At 35.7% G+C, this 23,097-nt stretch overlaps 1 protein-coding gene across 4 annotated transcripts in view; it reads right to left on the minus strand.

The window, feature by feature from the left end:
• The window catches only part of gek (serine/threonine-protein kinase gek), a 104,272-nt gene that overhangs the window by 61,881 nt on the left and 19,294 nt on the right, over positions 1–23,097 (minus strand). For 3 of the 4 annotated variants that reach the window (XM_067770790.1, XM_067770791.1, XM_067770792.1), the window contains 5 exons: positions 22,415–23,016; positions 19,920–20,062; positions 19,525–19,696; positions 15,694–15,800; positions 2,209–2,508 (listed from right to left, as the gene is read on the minus strand). In XM_067770790.1, coding sequence (XP_067626891.1) covers positions 2,209–2,508; positions 15,694–15,800; positions 19,525–19,696; positions 19,920–20,062; positions 22,415–23,016 — 1,324 coding nt within the window. The remainder of the gene's footprint in view (positions 1–2,208; positions 2,509–15,693; positions 15,801–19,524; positions 19,697–19,919; positions 20,063–22,414; positions 23,017–23,097) is intronic. The other variant, XM_067770793.1, reaches the window with a different exon arrangement.

Raw genomic sequence — 23,097 nt, forward strand, 5'->3', positions numbered from 1 at the left:
AAGTCACATTTAGATTTGAAGTTAAGACCGATAGTTCTTTGTAATTATTTCGTTTTAGTCTTAAATAATACAATACAAAAAAAATTTAGTTAGTTTATTGAAAACAATACATACATACATGAAGTAATAATACTATAAGCTAGAAAATAAGAAGGTAGGTCCTAGGTACTGGTCATCACACTCCTCATCAATCTAGGGCGTCGATCAGACAATTAAATAAAAGCGTTGGGTGCGCGAAATTTCTAAAAATTTGAGGCGTAACATAACCTGATTAAGGTTCAGTTGGTCTTACTTATGACTATCAATAGAAATTTTACGCGTCCAACGCTTTTATTTAATTGTCTGATCGACGCCCTAGATTGATGAGGAGTGTGATGACCAGCACCTAGGACCTACCTAATTATTTTCTAGCTCTTAGTATTATTATCTCTAAAGGGGTATTCCGGACTGAACTATGTGATCCCTGCTCAGGACATCGCAATGCAAATTTTACCACTTTTTATGCGTATGCGGATCAGTTAGGGTTAGTTAGTACCATATACTCCTTAAACACTCTTAAAGTACTCCCTAAATCATCCTTAAGGGCCAATTAAACTTCCTTAACCCTAACGCCATAGTCGTAACCATACCCATATCCATAAACATCTTCATTGTATCGATTAATGGTGCCTTAACCTAAAAATCGTGAAAATTTCATAAAAATGAAGGAAACGCAAAACATTACAAACATACTCCACAAAAAATAATTCTCTTAAATAAAATCTACAAAAAGTTATTAAATTCTCCAACTCAAATATTTTTAGGTTATGGATATGGCGAGAAACCAAAAACCAATTGGTTGGCTATGGTGTGGTTATGGCGTTAGCGTTATGGTATGGCACCATTAATCGATTACATTGATTTCCATAAGGTAGGTTCGATCAACTGTTTTATCTGGTTATGGTTTTATGGTTATAAGTCACAATTAATTGGCCCTTTAAGGAGTATACAAGTACTCTGTAACTTAGACCAGGTTTACACATGCCCTAATCTACAATAAATCGTCAATAGATAATCTCCGTATTTAAATATATTCCATCACTGGGAACTAGATTCTTTTCTGTCAAATGTTCACGTTTCTTTTTTATTTTGTGCTTCTAATTCGAGAGGCGGCCGCCGTGGTGTGATGGTAGCGTGCTCCGCCTACCACACCGAAGATCCTGGGTTCACGCCCCGGGAAAAGCAACATCAAAAACTTTAGAAACAAGTTTTTTTCAATTAGAAGAAAATTTTTCTAAGCGGGGTCGCCCCTCGACGATGTTTGGCAAGCACTCCGAATGTATTTCTGCCATGAAAAGCTCTCAGTGAAAACTCATCTGCCTTGCAGATGCCGTTCGGAGTCGGCATAAAACAAGTAGGTCCCATCCCGCCAATTTGTAGGGGAAAAAATAGGAGCACGACGCAAATTGGAAGCGAAGCTCGGCCTTAGATCTCTTCGGAGGTTATCGCGCCTTAAATTTTTTTTTTTATCTAATTCGATATTGCACTCCATGAAAAAAAAAATTCGCATCTCCAAAGATTTGCTCGTAATTACCGATAACCGAAGGGAAAAATTTATATGAGAAATCTAGTTATATAATTAACGTTTAGCAGTTAAGTACGAAAATGAAGATAACCTCGTCATATGTAAACTAGGTCTTACTTCGCATAAAGATTATTACATAGCTTTTAGGAAGTGAAAATAAATCCCATCCAAATCTTAAAAACTGTTAGGGGTGCACTTATTACACTTTGATTTGGAACTCAATTGTTATCTGGTTTTTTTTTACTCGCAGCTGTATGTACAAAAATATACAAATAACAGAAAGTTTCAACAATAATAAATTATTACTGTGTTTACAGCAGCTTCACTCATATTCATAAATATTAGGGACTGCCAAAATGTCTATGACCTAAGGCGATTCTTTGAAAAGAGCGTTAAAAATTTCGTAAAACTAAACAAAAATCAGCTTTCATTATATCTACATGTTTCCTTATTTCTTTTCGAGTATCTGAGTGTTTGGTGCTATGAATTTTTAATTGATGATAAACATAAGTAATTATAGTCACGTAATAAAAACAAAAATAAGCCTATAAAACATGATGTTACTCCAGCCCATACGGAAATACTAAAACGTTGTATGATCTTTTTTGCAAACCCGTAGACATTTCGATTAACGAATTGCCCACCTTCTTGCGTTGATTCTTCTAGAATTTTGTGCTTTTGTTGTCGCTCTCGTAATATATCTAGTAAATGAAGTTGCCCTGGCACTAAAATCACTTCACCGTTTTCATTTACAAATTTCATAGATTCAATTAAAACATTTAGCGCTTCAGCAAGTTCCATTTGCTTTCCCTGATGTAATTTTATCGAAGGCATTTTGTAGAACTCTGTTGTCATACTCTTTCCGCATCTTCGCCCTCGGTCTGGGCATACGTTCTTATTATTATCCAACAACTTAGTTAGCATATCTTGCACACACATTTTATCTATAAATCATGAATTAAATTAAGAATAAATTATGAATAGCCGAAATAATACATTAATTAATATGCATGTACATTAGATTGGCCCTTTGTAGAATGGAGAGACTTTTTTGTATAACAGCGTTTATAATAATAGCAGTACCAGTGCAATAACGTATTAAACATACTCGCACGAATCTCACCACACAAAATGCTATCCAGCAAAATTATTTCAAAAAATCTAAAGCTGAAAACAGATAGAACTTTACTTTGATAACAAGTTCAATCATATGATTTTCGTGAAAGTTAACAAAAAATAAATAACTTTACACACTTGCACCCATATTTATAAAAACAAAGTGTTACTTAAAAATGTTTGAACTAACTTAAATAATTTTTTTTTTTTTAGATCTGTACACTCACGTTGTTTTTGTTCTGCAATTTATTAGTTTTTCTTTCTTGATAGCGTGGTTTATATTCGAAGGTAAATCTCGCCATGCATTTATTTTGTTTTTATTTTTCATTTATTTTATTTTAAGTACTACTAGTTTTAATAAATGTGCATAGAAGCAACACAGTCAGTGGATGGTAATTCGATTTGGGATTACAAAGGATTTAAATCGGAAGACTACAGCATAGAAGAGATATACAAATATATTATAGTTAACAGTTTAAGTCCATATGCGAAAAGTAAAAGGGAAATAAACAAAATAAACCAGCTCTCTTCTGTAAAAAGTCAGTAACAGATATGGCTTTATTAATGATTTTGCTAAGGGCGTATAATTTTCTGAGACACGACCTTGTTAACAAAACCTTAGGTTACGAGCTTTCTTTCAGGATAGGTCGATATATGCCCAAGACTGACAGGATGTATCCATATTTGGTAAATTACTTAATTTTTGATTGCACATTTTGAACTTAAGAGACACATATTGAGTTGTCAATTACATCGTTTGTATAAAAACAAGGAAAAGAATTATGGTCTTATGGTTTAGTCCTTTACGAGTTTTGATCCCAAATGAAAACATGGTATGGCAACAGGGCCAGCAGCAATTGGCAGCAGTTTTAATTTAGTGTTGCCAAATGTCCCTTATTGGCAGGGAATCCCGTGTTTTTCACAAATCTTAGTGTCCCGCCGGGAAATGCTATGTCCCGGCATTTTCACAATATCAAAATTAATAAATTATAATCTGCTACGAAACATGGCCATATTTGCGGCTTCGTATTGTATTCAGCTCATTGGCATATTGCATGCAACTCTGTAAAGAAGAAAAACTCATCCCTACTGTGGTTCTGAATATTGTCAATGTTTGAGATTTCGCACAGCTAAATATTCATTTTGCATGGGGAAGTACTGTGTTTTAAAATAATGTTTGAAAAAAAAATCCATAGAATATTGAATTCGAATTAAATGTTTGACATTTCGCACACCTAAATATTCATTTTGCATGGGGAAGTGTTGTGTTTTAAAATAACGTTTGAAAAATGAATCCACAGAACATTGAATTCGCATTAAACACAGTAAGCGTATTAATTTTTAGCCTGTTTCATAAAAATATTTGTTATAAATAAATGAGTTTAAAAAGTTGAATTCTATCTAAAAATTATTTAGCAACCCATACAAATATATAGGTGTTTCTTATTTTTTAAATGTCTCGGGATATTTTTAAAATTCCGGGAATAATGGGTCAAATTTGAGGTTTGTCCCGGGAACCCGAAATAAAAATCTGGCAAACCAATTTTTATTATATGTATAATTTAAAACTATAACATACTTTCAGGCTGTGGACAATTTAGTGCATTGTAATATCCCACTTACCACATCATGACAGGTAATGCTATTATTATGAACCAACCCATAGATATATGAAAGTAGCCTATCAACTCAAATTTGCAATTTTTTACGTTAATTTAAAATAAGGTCGCCCGCAGTGCTTATAAAAAAAATGATAAATAATTAACTATCAATTATTTTTTTGCTACATTCTTCAAAAAAGAAACATAGGGCCTCATTCTCTATTACGAAACGAACGTTCGTATCGCCTCACAGACGAATCGCTAGTGCATTTGCACTATGTTAAACGATGGTAACCTATCATTTCACAATTGCTTTTGCTTTCCTATTTAGCATAAAATAAGAAACGTAAAGGCCGAGCGAAAATCATAGAGAATACCATTGCTAGACGAAATCGTTTAGAGGCGAATCGTTCGTCTAAGCTATCGTTCGCAATACAGAATGAAGCCCATAATTACAAAATATCTATTTTCACGGATTTATACATGCAATCTATGGGAAATTGTTAAGCGGCGCACAGTGGAACGAAATTGAAAATTTGGGACTTAGGACTTTAAATGTACATTTTCGTATTCTGTGATCTTTTCCCATAATTTATTGTTATATAAAATTGATGCGATGTCCGAAATATAATCGTATTTTATTTATGCAAAGGAAAAAGACGGACCTTACTCAACGAGTTATAAATCCAGAAGAAGTTTTATTTGACAAAAAAGGAAGTTAAAAATTAATATGTGATGACGTTTATAATGACATTGTAAGTTATGACAAGATTACATGCATAGTGTTGTTAAGAGACAAAATGAATAATAGTTAACTCCAACACGCCCTCTCAATATGCAGGTAAACCAAGTCCGGTAACACATCTTTCGTGTTTTGCTCTGGCTAGTGGTTTTGTCATCTGCGATCATATTTTGTGTTGATATATGCCTCAAGGAGAATAATCCAGCGCTGACACATTCTCTTACAAAGTGATGTTTTATGTCAATATGTTTTGTCCGCGCGTGGTAAACAGGATCGTTCGCTAGGCATTGCGCTCTCTGTTATCGATATAAATTGTGATATGAGAGAACTGCTGCGCGCCAATCTCGATTAGTAGGCTGCGTAAATAAACTGCTTCTTTAGCTGCTTCTGCAAGACTCACATATTCAGCCTCTGTTGACGAAAGTGCGACAGTACGCTGTTTTTGTGATTTCCAACTTATAGCTGCGCCACTGAGTAGATATGCATAACCCGTATATGAGCGTCGATCGTTATTACATCCACCCCAGTCAGCATCTGTGTATCCTATAAGTGGTAGGTCGGACTTTTGGTACACCAACCCTATATCAGTTGTACCTGCAAGGTACCTCAGCACACGCTTTGCAGAATTCCAATGGGTTTTCGTTGGGTTATTCACAAACTGTGCTAATCTTGCGACCGTATTAGATATGTCCGGCCTAGTAGCAACGGACAAATACATAAGAGCGCCAATCAATTCTCGATATGGGCAGCCCTTATCAATGTTTTCAGAATCCAAAATAAAATTCACATTAAGTTCCGATGGTGTAGCAACGGGGTTACACTCACTCATGCCGTATTGCTTTAGAAGTTCTTTTATGTAAGCCGTTTGTTTCAAATTAATCGCACCATTCGTTTGTTGTATTTCTAAGCCGAGACAATAGTTTGCTTTACCAACATCTTTCATGTCAAACTCGTTCAAGAGCTGTTGTTTAAATTTACGAATTATCTTCTCTTCTTGAGACGCGATTAATAGATCGTCAACGTAAACTAGCAACAACACCAAATTCTTATCAAACTCTCCATAAAATAAACACGGTTCACTTTGCGAAGCTTTAAGACCCATGCTTAAAAGCTTTGATTTTAGTTTTGTATACCACTGCCGCCCAGCTTGCTTAAGACCATAAAGCGCTCTCTTGAGCAGGCAAGCGTTTCCACCATCTTGTAAGTCATTTAACATTTTAAAAGCTCTTTTACCAATATCGCCACTTTTACCATGCTTTGATATGATTTGCTGTAAAATTTCATATAACATACTTGGTACCTTCATATGTACTCTCTCATTTAGTGATCCATTCAAATATGCACTAACGACGTCAAATTGCCAAATGGTTAGATTGAAATGCGCCGCTAAAGCCAGTACCAACCGAATTGTTTCTAATCGTTACACTGGAGCAAACGTCTCATAATAGTTAACACCCAATTTTTGTCTACAGCCCTTGGCAACGAGACGAGCTTTACGCCGTTCTATTTTACCATTCGGTCCATATTTGTTCGTTAATACAAAACGACAACCCACTACACTCTCAATATTTGTCAGTTTGACAATATCCCATGTATCATTTTTAAGAATATTAATTACCTCTGATTCCAAGGCATTTTGCCACTCATTGCGCTCAGGTCCATGTAATCCACTTTGTATGCTCACTTCAGCTATACCAACAAAAACATCATCATCAGCAGTCGCCTGGTCGTCAGCAAGCGCATGTTCATCAGCCAAACCATCGTTATCAGCCTCGCCCTCTCGACTAATCGACTGTGCTGGTTCTGAATGTGCACGATAGCGGGAGGACGTGGGCGTCCTCTTCTTCCAGTTCGAAGTAACTTTGGCTCTCCTGGTGCTCTTTTATTTTCTATTGCGTTTTCTTTCGTTTTTGCAACGGCTTCACTTGATGCGCTGTCATTCACTGGATGAGGAGAAAACTCTACAATTTTACGACTGTTGTTATTGTTATCTTGCTCAACCACTGGCGGTGGCAGCAAATCATCAATCGAGCATGATTGTGAGGGAACGAGTTGTTGCTCATTAATAAACTTTATATCACGCGCGCATACAATTTTACGTGATCCGGGCAACCACACTCGATACCCTTTTCTATCACTCGGATACCCTACAAATACTCCTTCAAATGATCTAGGTGCAAGCTTGCTTTTATTAGGTTCTTTATTAAGTACCATCACCTTAGATCCAAACGCTCTCAAGTAATTCAAATTAGGCTTTGATTTGTTCGTGCATTCATAAGGCGTTATGCCTTGTAAACATCGTGAAGGGCACCTATTTCGTATGTGACAAGCAGTCGTCACAGCTTCCGACCAAAAACTATGACCAAGACCAGATTATTTCAAAAGGCACCTAGTCATATCTAGCAACGTCCTATTCATCCGCTCTGCCACTCCATTTTGTTCGGGTGTGTGTGGAATACTCAACCGACGTCCAATGCCCAAATCTGAAAGATACTTATCAAAATCATTATTGATATACTCACGGCCATTATCGGATTGCAAACACTTTATTTTGAACCCTGTTTGCCTCTCCATAAATTGCTGGTACATCTTAAACGCCTCAAAAACTACAGATTCTCTCGTAACAAATAAATTTCGCACCATCTTGTACAGTCATCTACGAAGGTTACAAAGTACTTGGCTCTACCAATGGACTCCTCTCGAAATGGTCCCACAACGTCCGAGTGCACTATTTTCAAAGGCTCTGAACAGAGCAATCTACCTTTATTGAAATTTAGCGCAGAAATTTTTCCGACCGCACACACGTCACAGTATTTCAGCTGTTCGATTTCTTTACAACCTGATACAGGAATTACACCATCATCAACCAACCTTGATAAGTCACCCGAATTTAGATGGCCCAAACGATAGTGCCACTTCAACAGTTCGGAGCACTTCGTCTGGACAGCAGCACATTCACTGCTTTCTCGTACATAATATAAATCGCCTTTTCGGTCTGCAACCACTGTTGTCTCTGCTCGTGCATTACACACATACGCGCCTTCTTTACAAAATATAAAGCCGGAGTCATTGGTGCCGTATGTCGTATCGCTGTATCCGTATCCCTAACGTAATCAGCTGTTTATCGTTACGACGGTAAACCAAAACCCAATTGGTTGGCTACGATATGGTTACGACCTTAGCGGCACCAATAATCGATTGCATTGATTCTCATAAGGTTGGTCGAATCAGCTGTTAAAAGGTGACCGATACGGTTACCGATAAAGCACCAATATCTCCAGCTTTACTCTGTGTCTTCTATCAGTAATTTTTGCAACTGAAATTAAATTCGTACGTAGCTCTGGCACAAATAAGGTGTCTTTGAATTCAATATTTCGGTGACCGCCTGGCCCTGTCACTGATATATTCACAATGCCTTTGCCCTTAACGGCAGCACTTGCTTGATTTGCTAAGTTCAACTTCGTTTTTACGGATTTTTCCATTGAGTTAAAAATGTGCTCATCACCACATAAGTGTGCAGTACAGCCATTGTCCAAAACCCATGCTCTCTTTACTCGCTTAGCGCTGTCAACCAATAACGTCTCTGCTTGTGTAGAATGGAACGCTGCATACGTCTCATCAACGTTTCGTGTTGAATTCTTAGATTTGCGACCCTTTTCATATTTCGCTGAGCACGCATTCATCTTGTGCCCTATAGCACCACACTTAAAACATCTCAACTCTTTCTTGCTATTCGGAGAACGCTTATGATTGTAGCTGCGTGACTTTGCAGTCGTTGCTATTACTGCGTTACCCGACGATTGCTTACGAGATTCACTATCTTCTATTATCTTCACCTTGAGTACCTCAGCGGTTGGAAGAGCATCACGAGACTCGATTGCGCATCGAAAATTTTCATATGACGACGGCAAGCTGTATAGTAGCATAATGGAAAGTAGATCACCATTTATCTGCACACTCATACTCTCCAATTTATCCACTGCATCAAAAAATTTAGCAATGTGATCTTTAACGTCTTCTCCTTCATCCAGCTTCTGTAGCATCAGCTGCTTAAGCAATGTTGCCTTTCGCGCCGGACCTTTTGACGCATATATCGACTCCAACTTGAGCCAAACTTCTCGCGAAGTTTCACAACCACGTACCTGCTTCAACTCTGATGGCTGTATAGCCAGAACCAAATCTGCTTTAGCTTTCTTGTCAGCTTTTAACCACGCAGTTCGCGCTGCTGTATCACCATCTGCCGGTACTAAATTTTTACCATTTACATATTCCCAGAGATCGTTTTTCACAAGTAACGCTTCCACTTGCATACTCCAAGTGTCGAAGTTTTCCTTGGATAATAACTCGATTCGGGACGAACTCGGTGTAGAACTCACGGCCATCGCTGTGGATAATTCGTTACACGTGTTGACAGGAATTGGCGTAATATTTTCTGATTTTTGCTCAGACTTTGCAATATCGTCCATAACATGAACAATTATATAAAATACGTATTATTTTCGGGGCCTGGGCCTATAACCTGATGCGATGTCCGAAATATAATCGTATTTTATTTATGCAAAGGAAAAAGACGAACCTTACTCAACGAGTTATAAATCCAGAAGAAGTTTTATTTGACAAAAAAGGAAGTTAAAAAGTAATATGTGATGACGTTTATAATGACATTGTAAGTTATGACAAGATTACATGCATAGTGTTGTTAAGAGACAAAATGAATAATAGTTAACACCAACAACAATTTTTTCGTTAAACCTAATTTAAAAAAGTTATGACACTTTTAGTAACGGGGTTTCATATCGACATACCCTAACGAGCATATTTGTACATCTAGGTATTTTTTCCAATTTCCAGCAATTTTGGCTTCACTAAAATAATTTTTACTATTCAGACTGGTTTATTGGTAGACGGCACGGTACAACGAATGATGGAAATACCGCTAGACGATTTTTCGTTGACATTAAAACTCCACCTCTATAACTGGTGTTAGTGAAATTCTCATTCAAAGATTCTCTATAATATTAGGGGCACTTTCATGTGGGTGTCCAATAAATGTACAAAAGTTCAACATGTACGCCAGAGAAACCATTCGAGTTTACGTCGAACTATATGACTGGTATTACATGCCTTCAAGTGTACATACAATTTTAGTACACGGAGCTTCAATAATAGAGCATCTTGGTTCCATTCCTATCGGAAAGTTGTCCGAAGAAGCCGCTGAATCCAGAAATAAAGATTTTAGAGCATATCGTCGAGACCATGCAAGAAAAATTAGCCGCAAAGCCACAAATGAGGACATTTTAAATAATTTGTTAGTTACTTCTGACCCATTTATTTCATCGAGGAGATCGAAATTACCTAGTAAGCATGAGGAAATATCCGAAGAAGTGAAATATGTACTACTTCTACCGCAAAACCTCGACTATGATACAGAAAACTAAATATTTTAGTTTCTCAATTTTAATTGGGTACGAATATACATACTACATATGAAACGCAACATTTACTTAAAATAATAAAAATTGTTTTTTTTTTTAGTTTTTTTTTGGTCATATACCTATATGTATATTCATGGACTATTGACCGATCGAATAATTTTTGCTTTTAATTACTCTTTTGAATTAAAAAGTGATTCGCAATACTAACATTAAAAAAAAAAAAAAAAAAATACGCGAACCTTTTAGAACCATGAAACCGAAGACATTGCATAGTATATAACACTAACTATATAAATAAATTAATGAAGTTTTGAGGAAATCGAAGGAAAATGAGTTAAAGGTAAAAATGTGATTTTCCCATACATACAATTTTTTTATTTGCTATAACTTTTTTGTTGATGGCTTTATGAAAAAATACTCATATATAAAAAATCATGTAATGAAACTTAAAATCGATCCCATCAAAGTTTTTGTGTTATTATATATATATTTTTTTCTTTAGTTGTATTTTTGCGATCAGTTCGATTATGTACTTGTATTTTTTAAGTAGGCTAGTCTGATCTAATATTTCCTGGTACAAATAAAGATTTATTTTACCTTTCATCATAGTAATGACAAGACTACCACGCAGGGTGGTACCGATTTTTTACCTTTATATGTATGTTCATATTGTCCTATATTGTTTGTAGCCCCTGAAGAGGCTAAAATATTCAGCGAAACGTCGGGCGAAAGGTAAAATAAATCTTTATTTGTATCAGGAAATAATATTTTTTTCATTTCCCTAAGTCCACTAAAATCCAAATCCAGCCCACTGTGCGCCGTGGGCGACTTTCAAACTTTCTTTGATTTAGCTTCAACTTTTTAGATATTTTTAAGTTTTTAATAATATTTAAGGGTTTTGGCTGAGATTCCATACTCTTTGCAAAATAAGGACCACCGTAATATACGTACAAAAATACATAAAACCGCTGAAAAAATAATAAATAATAAGCAGTTATAGATCATTAAGGTCAGAAATGATCGATTAACGTATTGGGTCTCATGGAAGAAAAGCGAGTATTAACTATACTAACTTCGATCGTTTTAGAGTCGCTAATGAGGATTTCTACCTTGTAAAAAGTTTATCTGATGCTAGAAACTTACTTGAGATTTCTGTGATAGACAGCTTTGCTTTGTTATAATAGTAATCGGATATTTATTAACACTCTAAGCCGTTTTTTCCAATTGACATTACTCTTCCAGAAATCGCGCATAAGCATTAGGATATATGTATTTGGTGGCTTCGTGTGCAAAGATGTTCGAAGAAATGGAATATGGAAACTATCTGAACTTTTTTATACTCAGCTGAGCAGAGCTCACAGAGTATATTAATTTTGTTCGCATAACGGTACCCCGTAACGGCATAAAACCATCTAGATAGATATAGACTTATATATATCAAAAAGATCTGGGCGAAAAAAGAAATTCATTCAGCCATGTCCGTCCGTCCATCTGTCCGTAAACACGATCACTTGAGTAAATTTTACGGTATCTTAATGAAATTTGATATGTTAGTTCCTGAGCACTCATGTGAGATCGCTATTTAAAATGAACGAAATCGGTCTACAACCACGCCCACTTTTTCGATGTCGAAAATTTCGGAAAACCGAAAAAGTGCTATAATTCATTACTAAAGACGGATAAAGCGTTGAAACTTGGTAGGTGAGTTGGCCTTATGACGCAGATAAGTAAATTAGTAAAATTTTGGGCAATGGGCATGGCACCGCCCACTTTTAAAAGAAGATAATTTAAAAGTTTTGGAAGCTGTAATTTGGCAGCTGAGTATGTAATGTTACGGTTTTCAGGAAAACGCTTAATTATTATTATTATCGTTCGAGTCTCTGAACTGTCGCATAAATAACTCGAATATGTAGTATAGCAAAATGTTCCTTATTTACACTACTTTGGTATTAGTACTTAACAATTAGACTACTCTTGTACTTTACTGATAGTGTGTTAAAATCAAACTGATTGATTATTCCTCAGCTTTCGCTGCTCTTATACTCTCTGTTGCCTCCTTCGCCTATTACTCCTGGGATCTAGACATTCCCCGAACAGCTTTCTCGAAGAGTTGCTTAATTGTTTCTCCTTTCTGTACTCATATTCATGTTTGCTTTCTTGTTATGTGCTTGTGTGTGTGTGAGTAATAACTGCTGCGCTTTTAGCTGTTGTTTACATGTATGTGTAATAACGTTTATGCAGATGTGTGTATATGTCTGAGTAATATGCGCCGTTTATTGTTGTGTACATGTATGTATGTGTTTCTGTTTTCTCTTTCACTTCGCTCTTAGCTTTGCTGTTTACATGTATGTGTGGCTGCTTACTACGCTGTTGTTGTACATTTATTAGCTAGCAGCACAATGACTTATTGAAACTGCTATTATTCGCCACACTGCACATACAAATTTTCCGATCTAAACGCCGTTCCAAATGAACAACTTTCATTTTGTTTCGTGGTTTGTATGCGGTAGACAACATCGTTGATTTACAACTTTGTATGAACCTTTCCAGTTACACTGAAATTTCGGTGACAACCCTTTCTTTCGTTGTAGGTTGTATAACAGCACCAAATCTTACAGAAAACTTTCCGAATTGCTTTATCGTATCTGGCTTGCATCTTGTCACTTATTATCCTGGTTCGTTGTCTTAAAAGATCGTGTATTTCTCTCATTTCTTTTTCCAAGACACCAATGAATTTCCTGCCATTTCTTTCATCGGCATTTATCCCAAACTTCCAAGTCAGCGGGGAATTGAAGCCAATTGCCAAAAATTACTTTGCGGAAGTTTGGTCCGCTGTCTTATGTACTGCCAATTGGTAGGCCATCAATAATAAGGATATGTGTGTATCCCACTCTTTATGGAACTTGTCCACTACTTTCCTTAAGTGCTCCTCCAATGTTCTATTGAATCGTTCCACCATACCATCGGACTGAGGATGCAATGCAGTTGTCAGAGTTTTTCGAATGTCCAATGTCTTACACATTTTTAGATTGCTCCTCTGCAAACCAGCGTCTTCGTGATTCCAATATGAAGTCCACTTGGACCGTTATGTAGCTCACTGAGAACGTCATGGATTCTTGTCCTTGGAACAACTATCAGTTTACTCTTACATTGACCAACCTAACTCTCCCATATTCGATGCAGGCAACGGGATAACAATTGTAAACTGTTCTGCTGTGCCGAATATGACTTAGCGATAGAACTCTCTGCTGAAATCTTTCGTTTCGTTCGAGCCCTTGCATAATAGGTGACAGATCTGTATCTTCTACCTGACACTTCCTTAGTTGTTCCATGTCCCATTCATCCGTGCACGTTATTCTCATTAGACGGACGTCTATGATGTCTTCATTAGCCTCAGCTTTCGCATGAACCATTTCAACGCTGCGTGATCTGTCCTGATGCGAAATCGCTGTCTGTAGAGGTACTTGTGAAAATGTTTAATGCACTTTACCAATGCCAACAGCTCTCTTTGTGTAACGCAATAGTTTCGCTCTGGTTTTCCAATTGATCGGCTGTAGTAGGCAACTATCTTCTCCTGTCTATCGAGCAGTTTTAACAAAACGCCTCCTATAGCATCTGCAGCTATTATTTGGTATTTAAAGCAGAAAATAATATGGCTTTTTCAAAAATAGGCACATATTTGGTTAGGTACATCTATGAGTAGTTGCGCATGAAAAGGAAAACTTAATTATATTATCAGACAAAATTGTGATTCGATTAAGTTCAGACAGAGGCTTAATGAAATAATTAGTCAGATTTTCTACATTAATCTCAATTGCACACAGAAACTTAATGAATTAATTTGTCAAGTTGTCTACTATGATTGCTTAATTAAATGCCTAATGTAGTGAAAAATCTAGTAGATTTTGTTTTGGTGTTTCGGATTTCATTGTCGGCTACCGCATACAAACGATTGGGAACCGATGATATAGAAGGGTGGTTCATTTGGAGAGGCTTGCATGTATCGAGAGATTTGTCTGATCGGGACAATCAGACTTAGGTTGAGGCTGTTGTGGCCAATATTACCATTTCGATACATCACTATGCTGCTAGTAAATACATAAATGCACAACAACAGGAAAGCACGCAGCCACACATACATGCAATCAGCGACGCTAACAGCAAAGAGAATATTTCACAATACATACATGTAGCCAGCAGCTAGGAGAGAAGATGACATTACTCACACATATTCATGTATATAGCTAAATAACCAACTATAAGATACAACTATTCGAGTGGGCTATTCGTGAAAAGTCTAGACCTTAGGAGAAATAGGCGAACGAGATAGTCTGATTTAAATACGCACGCTACAAGTGAAGTCTGCGAATAATTGCACTACCACCATAGTAGTGTTGTAGATAAAGCACATTTGGCGAAGTAGTTTGATTTAAACACGCTACAAGTGAAATCCGTGAGTAGTTGTACTACTACCATAGTAGTGTTGTAAATAAAGAACATTTGGCTATAATGAATATTAGAGTTATTTATTCGACAGTGCGATTCGAAGTATAACAGAAGGTGGAGAATAATTAAGAATTCCCAAAATTTGCTACAATATATACAATAATATAATTGGCGGCGGATGTGGTGGTAGCCTGCTCTGTCTACCATAAGCCGATGAGCCTGGATTCAAGTCACGGAAAAGACAACATCAAAAATTTAGCCACTCGGCAGTGATTTAGAAAACACCCCGCATGTATTGTATCTGTGAAAAGCTTCACAGTGAAAACTAAACTGCCTTGGAGATGCCATGCGGAGTCGGCATAAAACATGGAGGTCCCGTTCTGCCAATCGTAGGAAAAACTAAAAGGACCACGACGCAAATTGGTAGAGAAACCCTTTCGAAGGTATGTATATCGCGCGTTGTATTTATTTTTTTAATACCATATAATATTAATGCACTTAATACTTTGTCTGATGAAATTATGATTTGTCTTTAGTTAAGGAAGAAAACTGTAAAAATGCGTACGATTTGTCCCGTACCAACCGTAGAATACCTTTGCTTTAACGTTTGCTTGCATGATACATACATTGAATACGACTCTAATGGCAATTGACGTATAGTGAGTTTGTTCAAAAACACGAAAAAAACTTTTATATACATACTAAATAAAATTCAAATTATATGTATGAAAATTATAATATATTTAACTATGTCTATTAAAAATAAAATAGAGTTGTTAATATACTTACATCCTTCCGAAGTTTCTAATGTTTTTTGTATATCTCGAATCTCATTTTCTTTATGATGAAGTTCATGCAAGGCAGAGTCGCAACGGCTACGGCTCTCACGTAGATCCCTATTGGAGAGTAATTTATTTGTAAATTTTTTTTAAATGTCTACATAAAAGTAAATGTGACTCGTTATTCGGGAGATGGTAGGTTTCTTGTTGTTTTTTTTATAAATTAGAATTAGATTCATAATTTTATTAAAACAAATTATACACAACGAATTAAGAAGCCATGTTTTAATCACTAAAATAATAATGATACCAATGCTTATGCAATGATAAGGCGAATCACAAATATAATGCTCTTCGAGTAAGCTCGAGTCCTAAGTCTTTCACTGGTGTTTCTGCCATAAATAGCCATGGGACAGTGAAACTCGAGAATATTACACAGGCCGACAAAATTTAACCAACATGCAGACCCAGAAACTAGACTATATTTCGGAGGGCTTATAATTCGTTGAATCCAAATCTGGCCTCAGAATTGCTCTATCTGCTCTGGTTTTCCAGATATCATAACCTAAATGTGCAAAAAACACCGTTTTTGGCTATATTTGAGGTTATGTAGCCTTGCAGATGTTTTCTTTCACCAAAATAATAGGCTGGCATCTTTAAGCACAAGTTTTCTTCTTTCAAATGGAGTTGAGTTTGCTCAAATATTTTTTTTTCGCTGAGATATCGCATTTTGAAATTTTCATGTTTCTAAATTTTCCTACACCTGAAAATCCATTGAGATAAAATAGACATGATATAGTCGATTACTAATTTTCTTGAATTGAGTCTTATTTTTCTTAAAATATGCGACTAAACTAGCTGTTCCCAAGGTTAGTTGGGTTTGCCTGCTTGTGGTGTGGTAGGGGTGGTTTTTAGGGGTCAGGGCTGTGACTTGGTACCCGAGGGTTAGATAGTGTAAGGGTGTGGTGAGTTGGCACTCTTATGGTGTGAGACAAAATTTGAAGAAAAATAAAAAACAAGAAAATTAGTAATCGACTATATCATGTCTATGTTATCTCAATCGATTTTCAGGTGTAGGAAAATTTAGAAACATGAAAATTTCAAAATGCGATATCTCAGCGAAAAAAATTATATTTGAGCAAAACTCAACGCCATTTAAAAAAAGACTTGTACTTAAAGATGCCAGCCTATTATTTTGGTGAAATAAAACATCTGCAAGGCTACATAACCTCAAATATGGGCATACAGTGTTTTTTGCACTTTAAGGTTAGGATATCTCGAAAACCAGAGCTGATAGAGCAATTTTGAGTCCAGATTTCAATTCATCGCATCAAAATCCTTCGAAAATATATAGTCCGGTTTCTGGGTCTGAGATGCTGTCGGCCTGTGTTATGAAACCAATTTCAAAAGCTGGCAGTTTATGGGGATATTCCCTTGATTGTTTACACGGTAAGGAAAATCAACAAAAGGTGTTCAAGATGAACTTTATTCCAACCAGTTTTGAGGATATCACCCAAATGTGAGGCAGGGATAAACCTGGAATCATTTAAAATAAATTGCGTGTACATAACAAAGTTTAATTTTGAGCTTTAGTGCAACGAATAAAAGCTCAAAGGTTTTGTTGACTAGGTCATAAGCTGAATGAAGACGCCCCCTTCCATGGAGATGATAGCGACAGGTGGAGTAAGACTTACATCTTCTGCGAAACAGGATAATTGGCGTGACTTCAGGCCAAAGCCTTTGATAGGTCTAGCGCTCAATTGTTATGATTACATGTTTGGTAAGCTGTAACATCTATTAATAGTTACACCTGCATTTTATTTTGATTGTCTTTTAAGTTAAATAGGAAGAGGCTATCCGTTTTAACTATTTTTTGTAAAAGTCTAATTTTTTTTTTTGGGCTGCTGACAGATGTTCGCTTAATGTAGCACTTAGTCCTGTGTGAAGAGGAAAACTTAATTATTTCATTTCGGTATTAAATGATAATTACTCAATTTCATTAGTCGGCAGATTCAGCTGTTGCAATACATACATATTCATGACTCAGGAGCAAGAAAAGCAGGTTCGCAAAAATAACTTGCTAGTTTTCGTTAGTCAGAAAACGAAAATGCTACTTTTCGTTAGCCAAGGGAAATTACTAATTTTCGTCAGCCAAAAGTGCCGGTTTTCATAAGAAATTTTGCAGGTGTTAGTTGTCATACGTTGCGTCGATATCAAGTTTCATCAATTTGTCGGTCTTCGGTAATGAATGATATAATTTTTTCCATTTTTTACAAATTTCTTATAAATGTGAGCGCTGCCAAGCTCATGTTGTTGTAGCAGTGCTTCGCCCCATCCAATGGGTGCGACCGTCATCAATCTGCCAAGCGCATTTTCCATGATTTTACTAAATTTATATCTTTTCGAAATCAAGTCAACCAACATGTCAAGTTCCGTCACACCATAGCTCTTTAATAATAAAATTCCCACTTTTTTCGAAATTTCTATATATTTTTTTTAAGTTGGCGTGGTAGTCAACCGATTCCGTTTCTTTTGAGAATGTCAATGGATAATATTTAGGACAATCTCCATACCATGTTTCAATATGATGTCTTTTGATTTACGGCGTAAAATCTTTGAAATTTTATTTTTCTAAATGTAGGCGGTGCAACGCTCATTTTTCAAAACTTCTATTTTTAGTCCTAAAGTCAACCAACATAAAAAGTTGCAGGACCTTATCTATCTTTGGTAACAAATTACCGCTTTTTCCAATTTTTCGATTCCAAATTTTAATACACATTTTTTTATAAATGCAAGCACAACCTCCCTGCTAAATTGCAACATGTCTTTAACAGCTTAGGATTTATGACTTAAAATACTCTCTTCTTTTAATTTTTTTCACATTTCTATTTCTTAACATAAGATCAATCCACATATCAAGTTTCATTAGTTTATCGATTTTTGGTAATGAATTATGGCGTTTTTTCTATATTTCGAAACTTTCGATATTGGAAAAGTGGGCGTGGTTATCTTGCGATTCCGCCCATTTTCAATAGGGATTTATTCTGGGCACGGATAAGCCAGTATACTAAATTTCGTAGAGATATCTCAATTTTTACTCAACTTATTGTGTTAATGGACGGACGGAAGGCCAAATTTTTTCGATGCTGATAATTTTGATACATATATGGATTTCTTATGCCATTACGTACTACCGTTATCCAAACGTACTACCGTTATCCAATCAAAGTTATAATACCTTGTGTACAAGTGCACGTTGAGTATAAAAATATGCAGTACGCGCAAGTTAGAGAGAATTGTTCGTATTTTTTTTTTATAGGTGCATACTACTTTAAATTTGGCTTATTCAAAAATAATTGGCTATGTATTTTTGCAACTCTTTTAAATTTTTAGTGTCCGCAAACGTCTTAATGAAACTCATTAAACGACTTAATGTTTTCAACGATACATATTTCATATGAATACTAGGGGTATTATTCGACTCGATATTCGAATTATTCGAGTAGTTCGAACTATTGTAACATCGTGCTATTCAAATACTTTAGCAAACAAACTTCCTAGATATAAGTTTCTGATTATTATTCAAAATATTAGTAAATGTAAAAATCAATTTTAATAAAATAATATTATAATTTCATTCTATTTTACACGATCACTACAATCAAATTGTCTATTAAAGATTTAAATTCTTTAAATAATTCGAATTGCTTGAATTATTCGAATTATTCGAACTAGTCGAATCATTCGAACTACTAGAATAGTTCGACCTATTTGATATTCAACTTGAATGTCGATCAAGTTCAAGGATCATGTATAAATGCAATTGAAACCTAATACATACTTTTGAGTTGCTATAAGTTCTGCTCGGGTGCGGCTTAGTTCTTCCGAAATAAGGGTTTTAGCCTGAATCTCAGCCTGGAGGGAACTCTGCAAATTCAATAACTCCATCTTATCCAGCTTTTGAGAACGTCTATTTCGCCAATTTTTCGTATCGTACGTTTGTTGAAATGATCCTAAATAATGAAATAAAATTGTTATTTTGGAGCACTTTCTAAAAACTAAACTGAAGATTTTTTTAAATGTAAGTTATAATATCAAATCAATTTATGATTTTTTTTTTTCATACAGTTGACAAAGCATAATTTCTTGCTATTAGTTAGTCGATTTGATAAGAAACCAATAAATGTATTCCAATATAAGCGACAGGATAGTTCTATTAGAGAAAAAATTATTTACCTGAATGTTTAAGGTATTCAACCTCCTCAGTCATTTTAGTTGCTAGAGCTTGTAAGTAACTGCGAGCATCTTTTTCGTCCGACACCCACTGGATTATTTCTGACATTTGGCGCTCCCATTGCATTATTGCTTGGCGCTTTGTCCTAATGATATTCAAAATAATGCAAATATAAACAGATATTATGCAAAGTTTTAAAGTTTTTAGCACTACGCTGCGGGCGTAATTTCCCAATAAAAGGAAATAACGCCCGCAAAGATTAGGAAATAGAGCCCGCGGGCGATATTTCTTTTTTCAATCTCCACCTAGAGCTTTAACTCTTAAAATATATTTAATATCATATTTTAACCTGCACTGTCTCTACTGCAGTTTAATTTAAAGAGCGACCACATGCACAGTTTCAATTTCTATGAAGATTTTCAGCCACAAAAAAAGTTACCATTTTCGAACTAAACACATACATACATTTTCGCATCTCCTACAAAGCAAAAACATATCTGACAATCTATTTTGATACGTTTTTTCATTTTATTTATATTTGACACTTGAATTCTAGGTTGCAATATCTGAAATATTGTAATGATTGAAAAATGGTAGATTTAATGAAGATTTAACTTAAATCTTCTGCGTCATGAGATTTAACTTGCAAGATTTAACATTAAATCTTTTCAGATGCCTAAAGCGCCAATTATACTTGCATAGCATAGCAGGGCACAGCAACATTGCTCTCCCAACAATATCTTTTTCAATGGGATAGTCGTGTACTTGATTAGACTACGCAGTGCATTGCATTACATCGCATGGATGTCTGTTGAATTTTGATTTCTACGTATGCGCTATGCGCGCGGCTCTCACTATTCGTGCTGTTTAAATTGATTTTGCAAAGAGTGGAAAAATGAGCATCACTCTCAGAGTAGCACACATTGCTTGCTTGTCTTTGTTAGCGATGGTCTATGCTATGTACTGCTTTGTCATGCAATGCACTGTAGGTATAATTAGACCATAAATCTCGAATATCATTATTATTATTATTAGGCCTGGAAGCACTGCGACCTTTGTGTATATCTATTCTGTATGACTTTTCAGCCTAATTGGGAGAGTCTCTGTCTTGCCAGAGCGGTGCGTTCGCAGAGAATGGGAATTGACGTTTCATTATCCAGCTCACAGAAACGACAAATTTGAGTATCGGATAGATTTACTTCGGTGACATCGTAGACCACATTGTCCCGTATAGTACACAGTGAGAGTTCGTAGGTCCTCCCTGCTTAGATTAATGAGTTTGGCTGATACTTTCGTTGCCGGAAGTAAAAACAGTTTGTCCTGTCTTTGCCCTAGGCAGTCAATCCAGTGACGTCTGAATTGTTTTGTTTCCCAGTAACTTATAGTTCCCCTGGTGTGTGCTTTTGTGAGTCCACAAAAAGGCTCTGGACCATAGAACGCTGCTGTAGCACCCAGCTTTGCTAGGTAATCTGCATGTTCATTACCTTCAAATAAGTAAATCTCGAATATATACGAGCACGTATGAAAAAACTATTTCAATCAAACGATAAATATGAATCTGTCAAGCTTTTCGTTAAATTGATTATAAATTATGGATCTTATAAGTACTCGTAGCGACTATTTCACATATTTTCTTTGTCCAATTCCCCCGTTGCAGAGCTATTGCGATTTGAAAAATTTATTTCGATCACGGATTGTATAACACTCTCAGAGAGGGGTGCCAAAGCGCTTCTGTTTTTAGAGAACAAACCTACAGTAATTGAATCATGGTGCTGTCCAATGCCGTAATCTATTTTTTTTTTTTAAATGTATGCCCTAAATATATGTCGTCTTTGATATCCCGTTCTGCAAGTGGGCCTAAGTGGAGATTGTGAAAATGTAAGCTTAAAAATAATTATAAATCATAGATAATTATAATGTGGAATACTGTATTTCATCACGGATCGCATATTACGACTAGGGCCCTAATCACATATATGTATATACATTAGACTGCGTCGATTTATTAACCGATATCGCGCCATCGATTTTTCGATAGGATTTGGGCTCAGGAAAAAAAGTTTCACTACGCATACCCAAAAAAATAATTTTCGAGCCTGAGAAATTTTTTTTTTTTTACTTTTTTTCGTCTTTGATTTTTAAGGTTTTTTTCATGACCTACTAAAAAAATTTTCATTTGATTGTAAAATTTTCATGTATACCCTGTCCGACCCAAAAATGTTCGCTAAAAACGTTGTCGATAATAGCTTTTTGAAAAAAAATATATATACATATGAAAATTTTTTAGTAGGTCATGAAAAAAACCTTAAAAATCAAAGTCGAGAAAAAATGAAATTTCACAGGCTCGAAATTAATTTTTTTTTTTTTTGGTATGTGTAGTGGAACTTTTTTCCTGAGCCCAAATCCTATCGAAAAATCGTTGTCGTCCATACAAATCGACCCACCCTAATATACATACAATGTACATACACCATTCAAGCATCCAACGAACGCATACCTAAGCTCTTCGCAATTGTTTTGATCTTCGACTTGCTTTGTTTGCAGTTGTCTTATTGCTTGATTTAAATTATCCATTTCTGTTATAAGTCTTCTTTTTTCCTCATACCACATACTCTTTTCTTGCTCGTAAATTTTTTTTTGCTCACTTAAAGTGTCTACGGTATCATTTTGAGATTCTAATCTACTTAAATCACATTTTTCCCGTGTTTTTTGCAATTCCATTATTAAGAAGTCTCGATTTTTTTCAGATTCCATAAGTTGTTCGCGAAGCTCTGATGTTTCAATATTATAGCGTGCCTGTTGCTGGTTTAATTTTTCGGAATATTGAACTTCTAATCGCTCAATTTCGTACCGCGAAGGATCACTAGCTGAGAATGCCGAGCTCATATCTGAATTACTTTTACTACGCAATTCAGACTGCAATTGACGACAAAATTCTTCAGAACGTTCCCTTTGCATTTTTTCCTTTGCAGCATCAGTTATTGCATCTTCTACACGCAGTTCAAGTTCCCGTCGATTTTTATCGGCTTTGCGAAGATCATTTCGCAGACTATCTATTTTCTTCATAACCTCCTCGAGCTCCTCCTCTTTATCACGAACCTGTTAAAAAGTATATACACAGATTAAGCTGGCAAACTTGAGTATACTTATGTATGTATGAAACAATAGAGGAACAAAAAG

Source organism: Eurosta solidaginis, chromosome 3, assembly GCF_040869045.1.
Source record: "Eurosta solidaginis isolate ZX-2024a chromosome 3, ASM4086904v1, whole genome shotgun sequence".
Taxonomy (NCBI): Eukaryota; Metazoa; Arthropoda; class Insecta; order Diptera; family Tephritidae; genus Eurosta; species Eurosta solidaginis.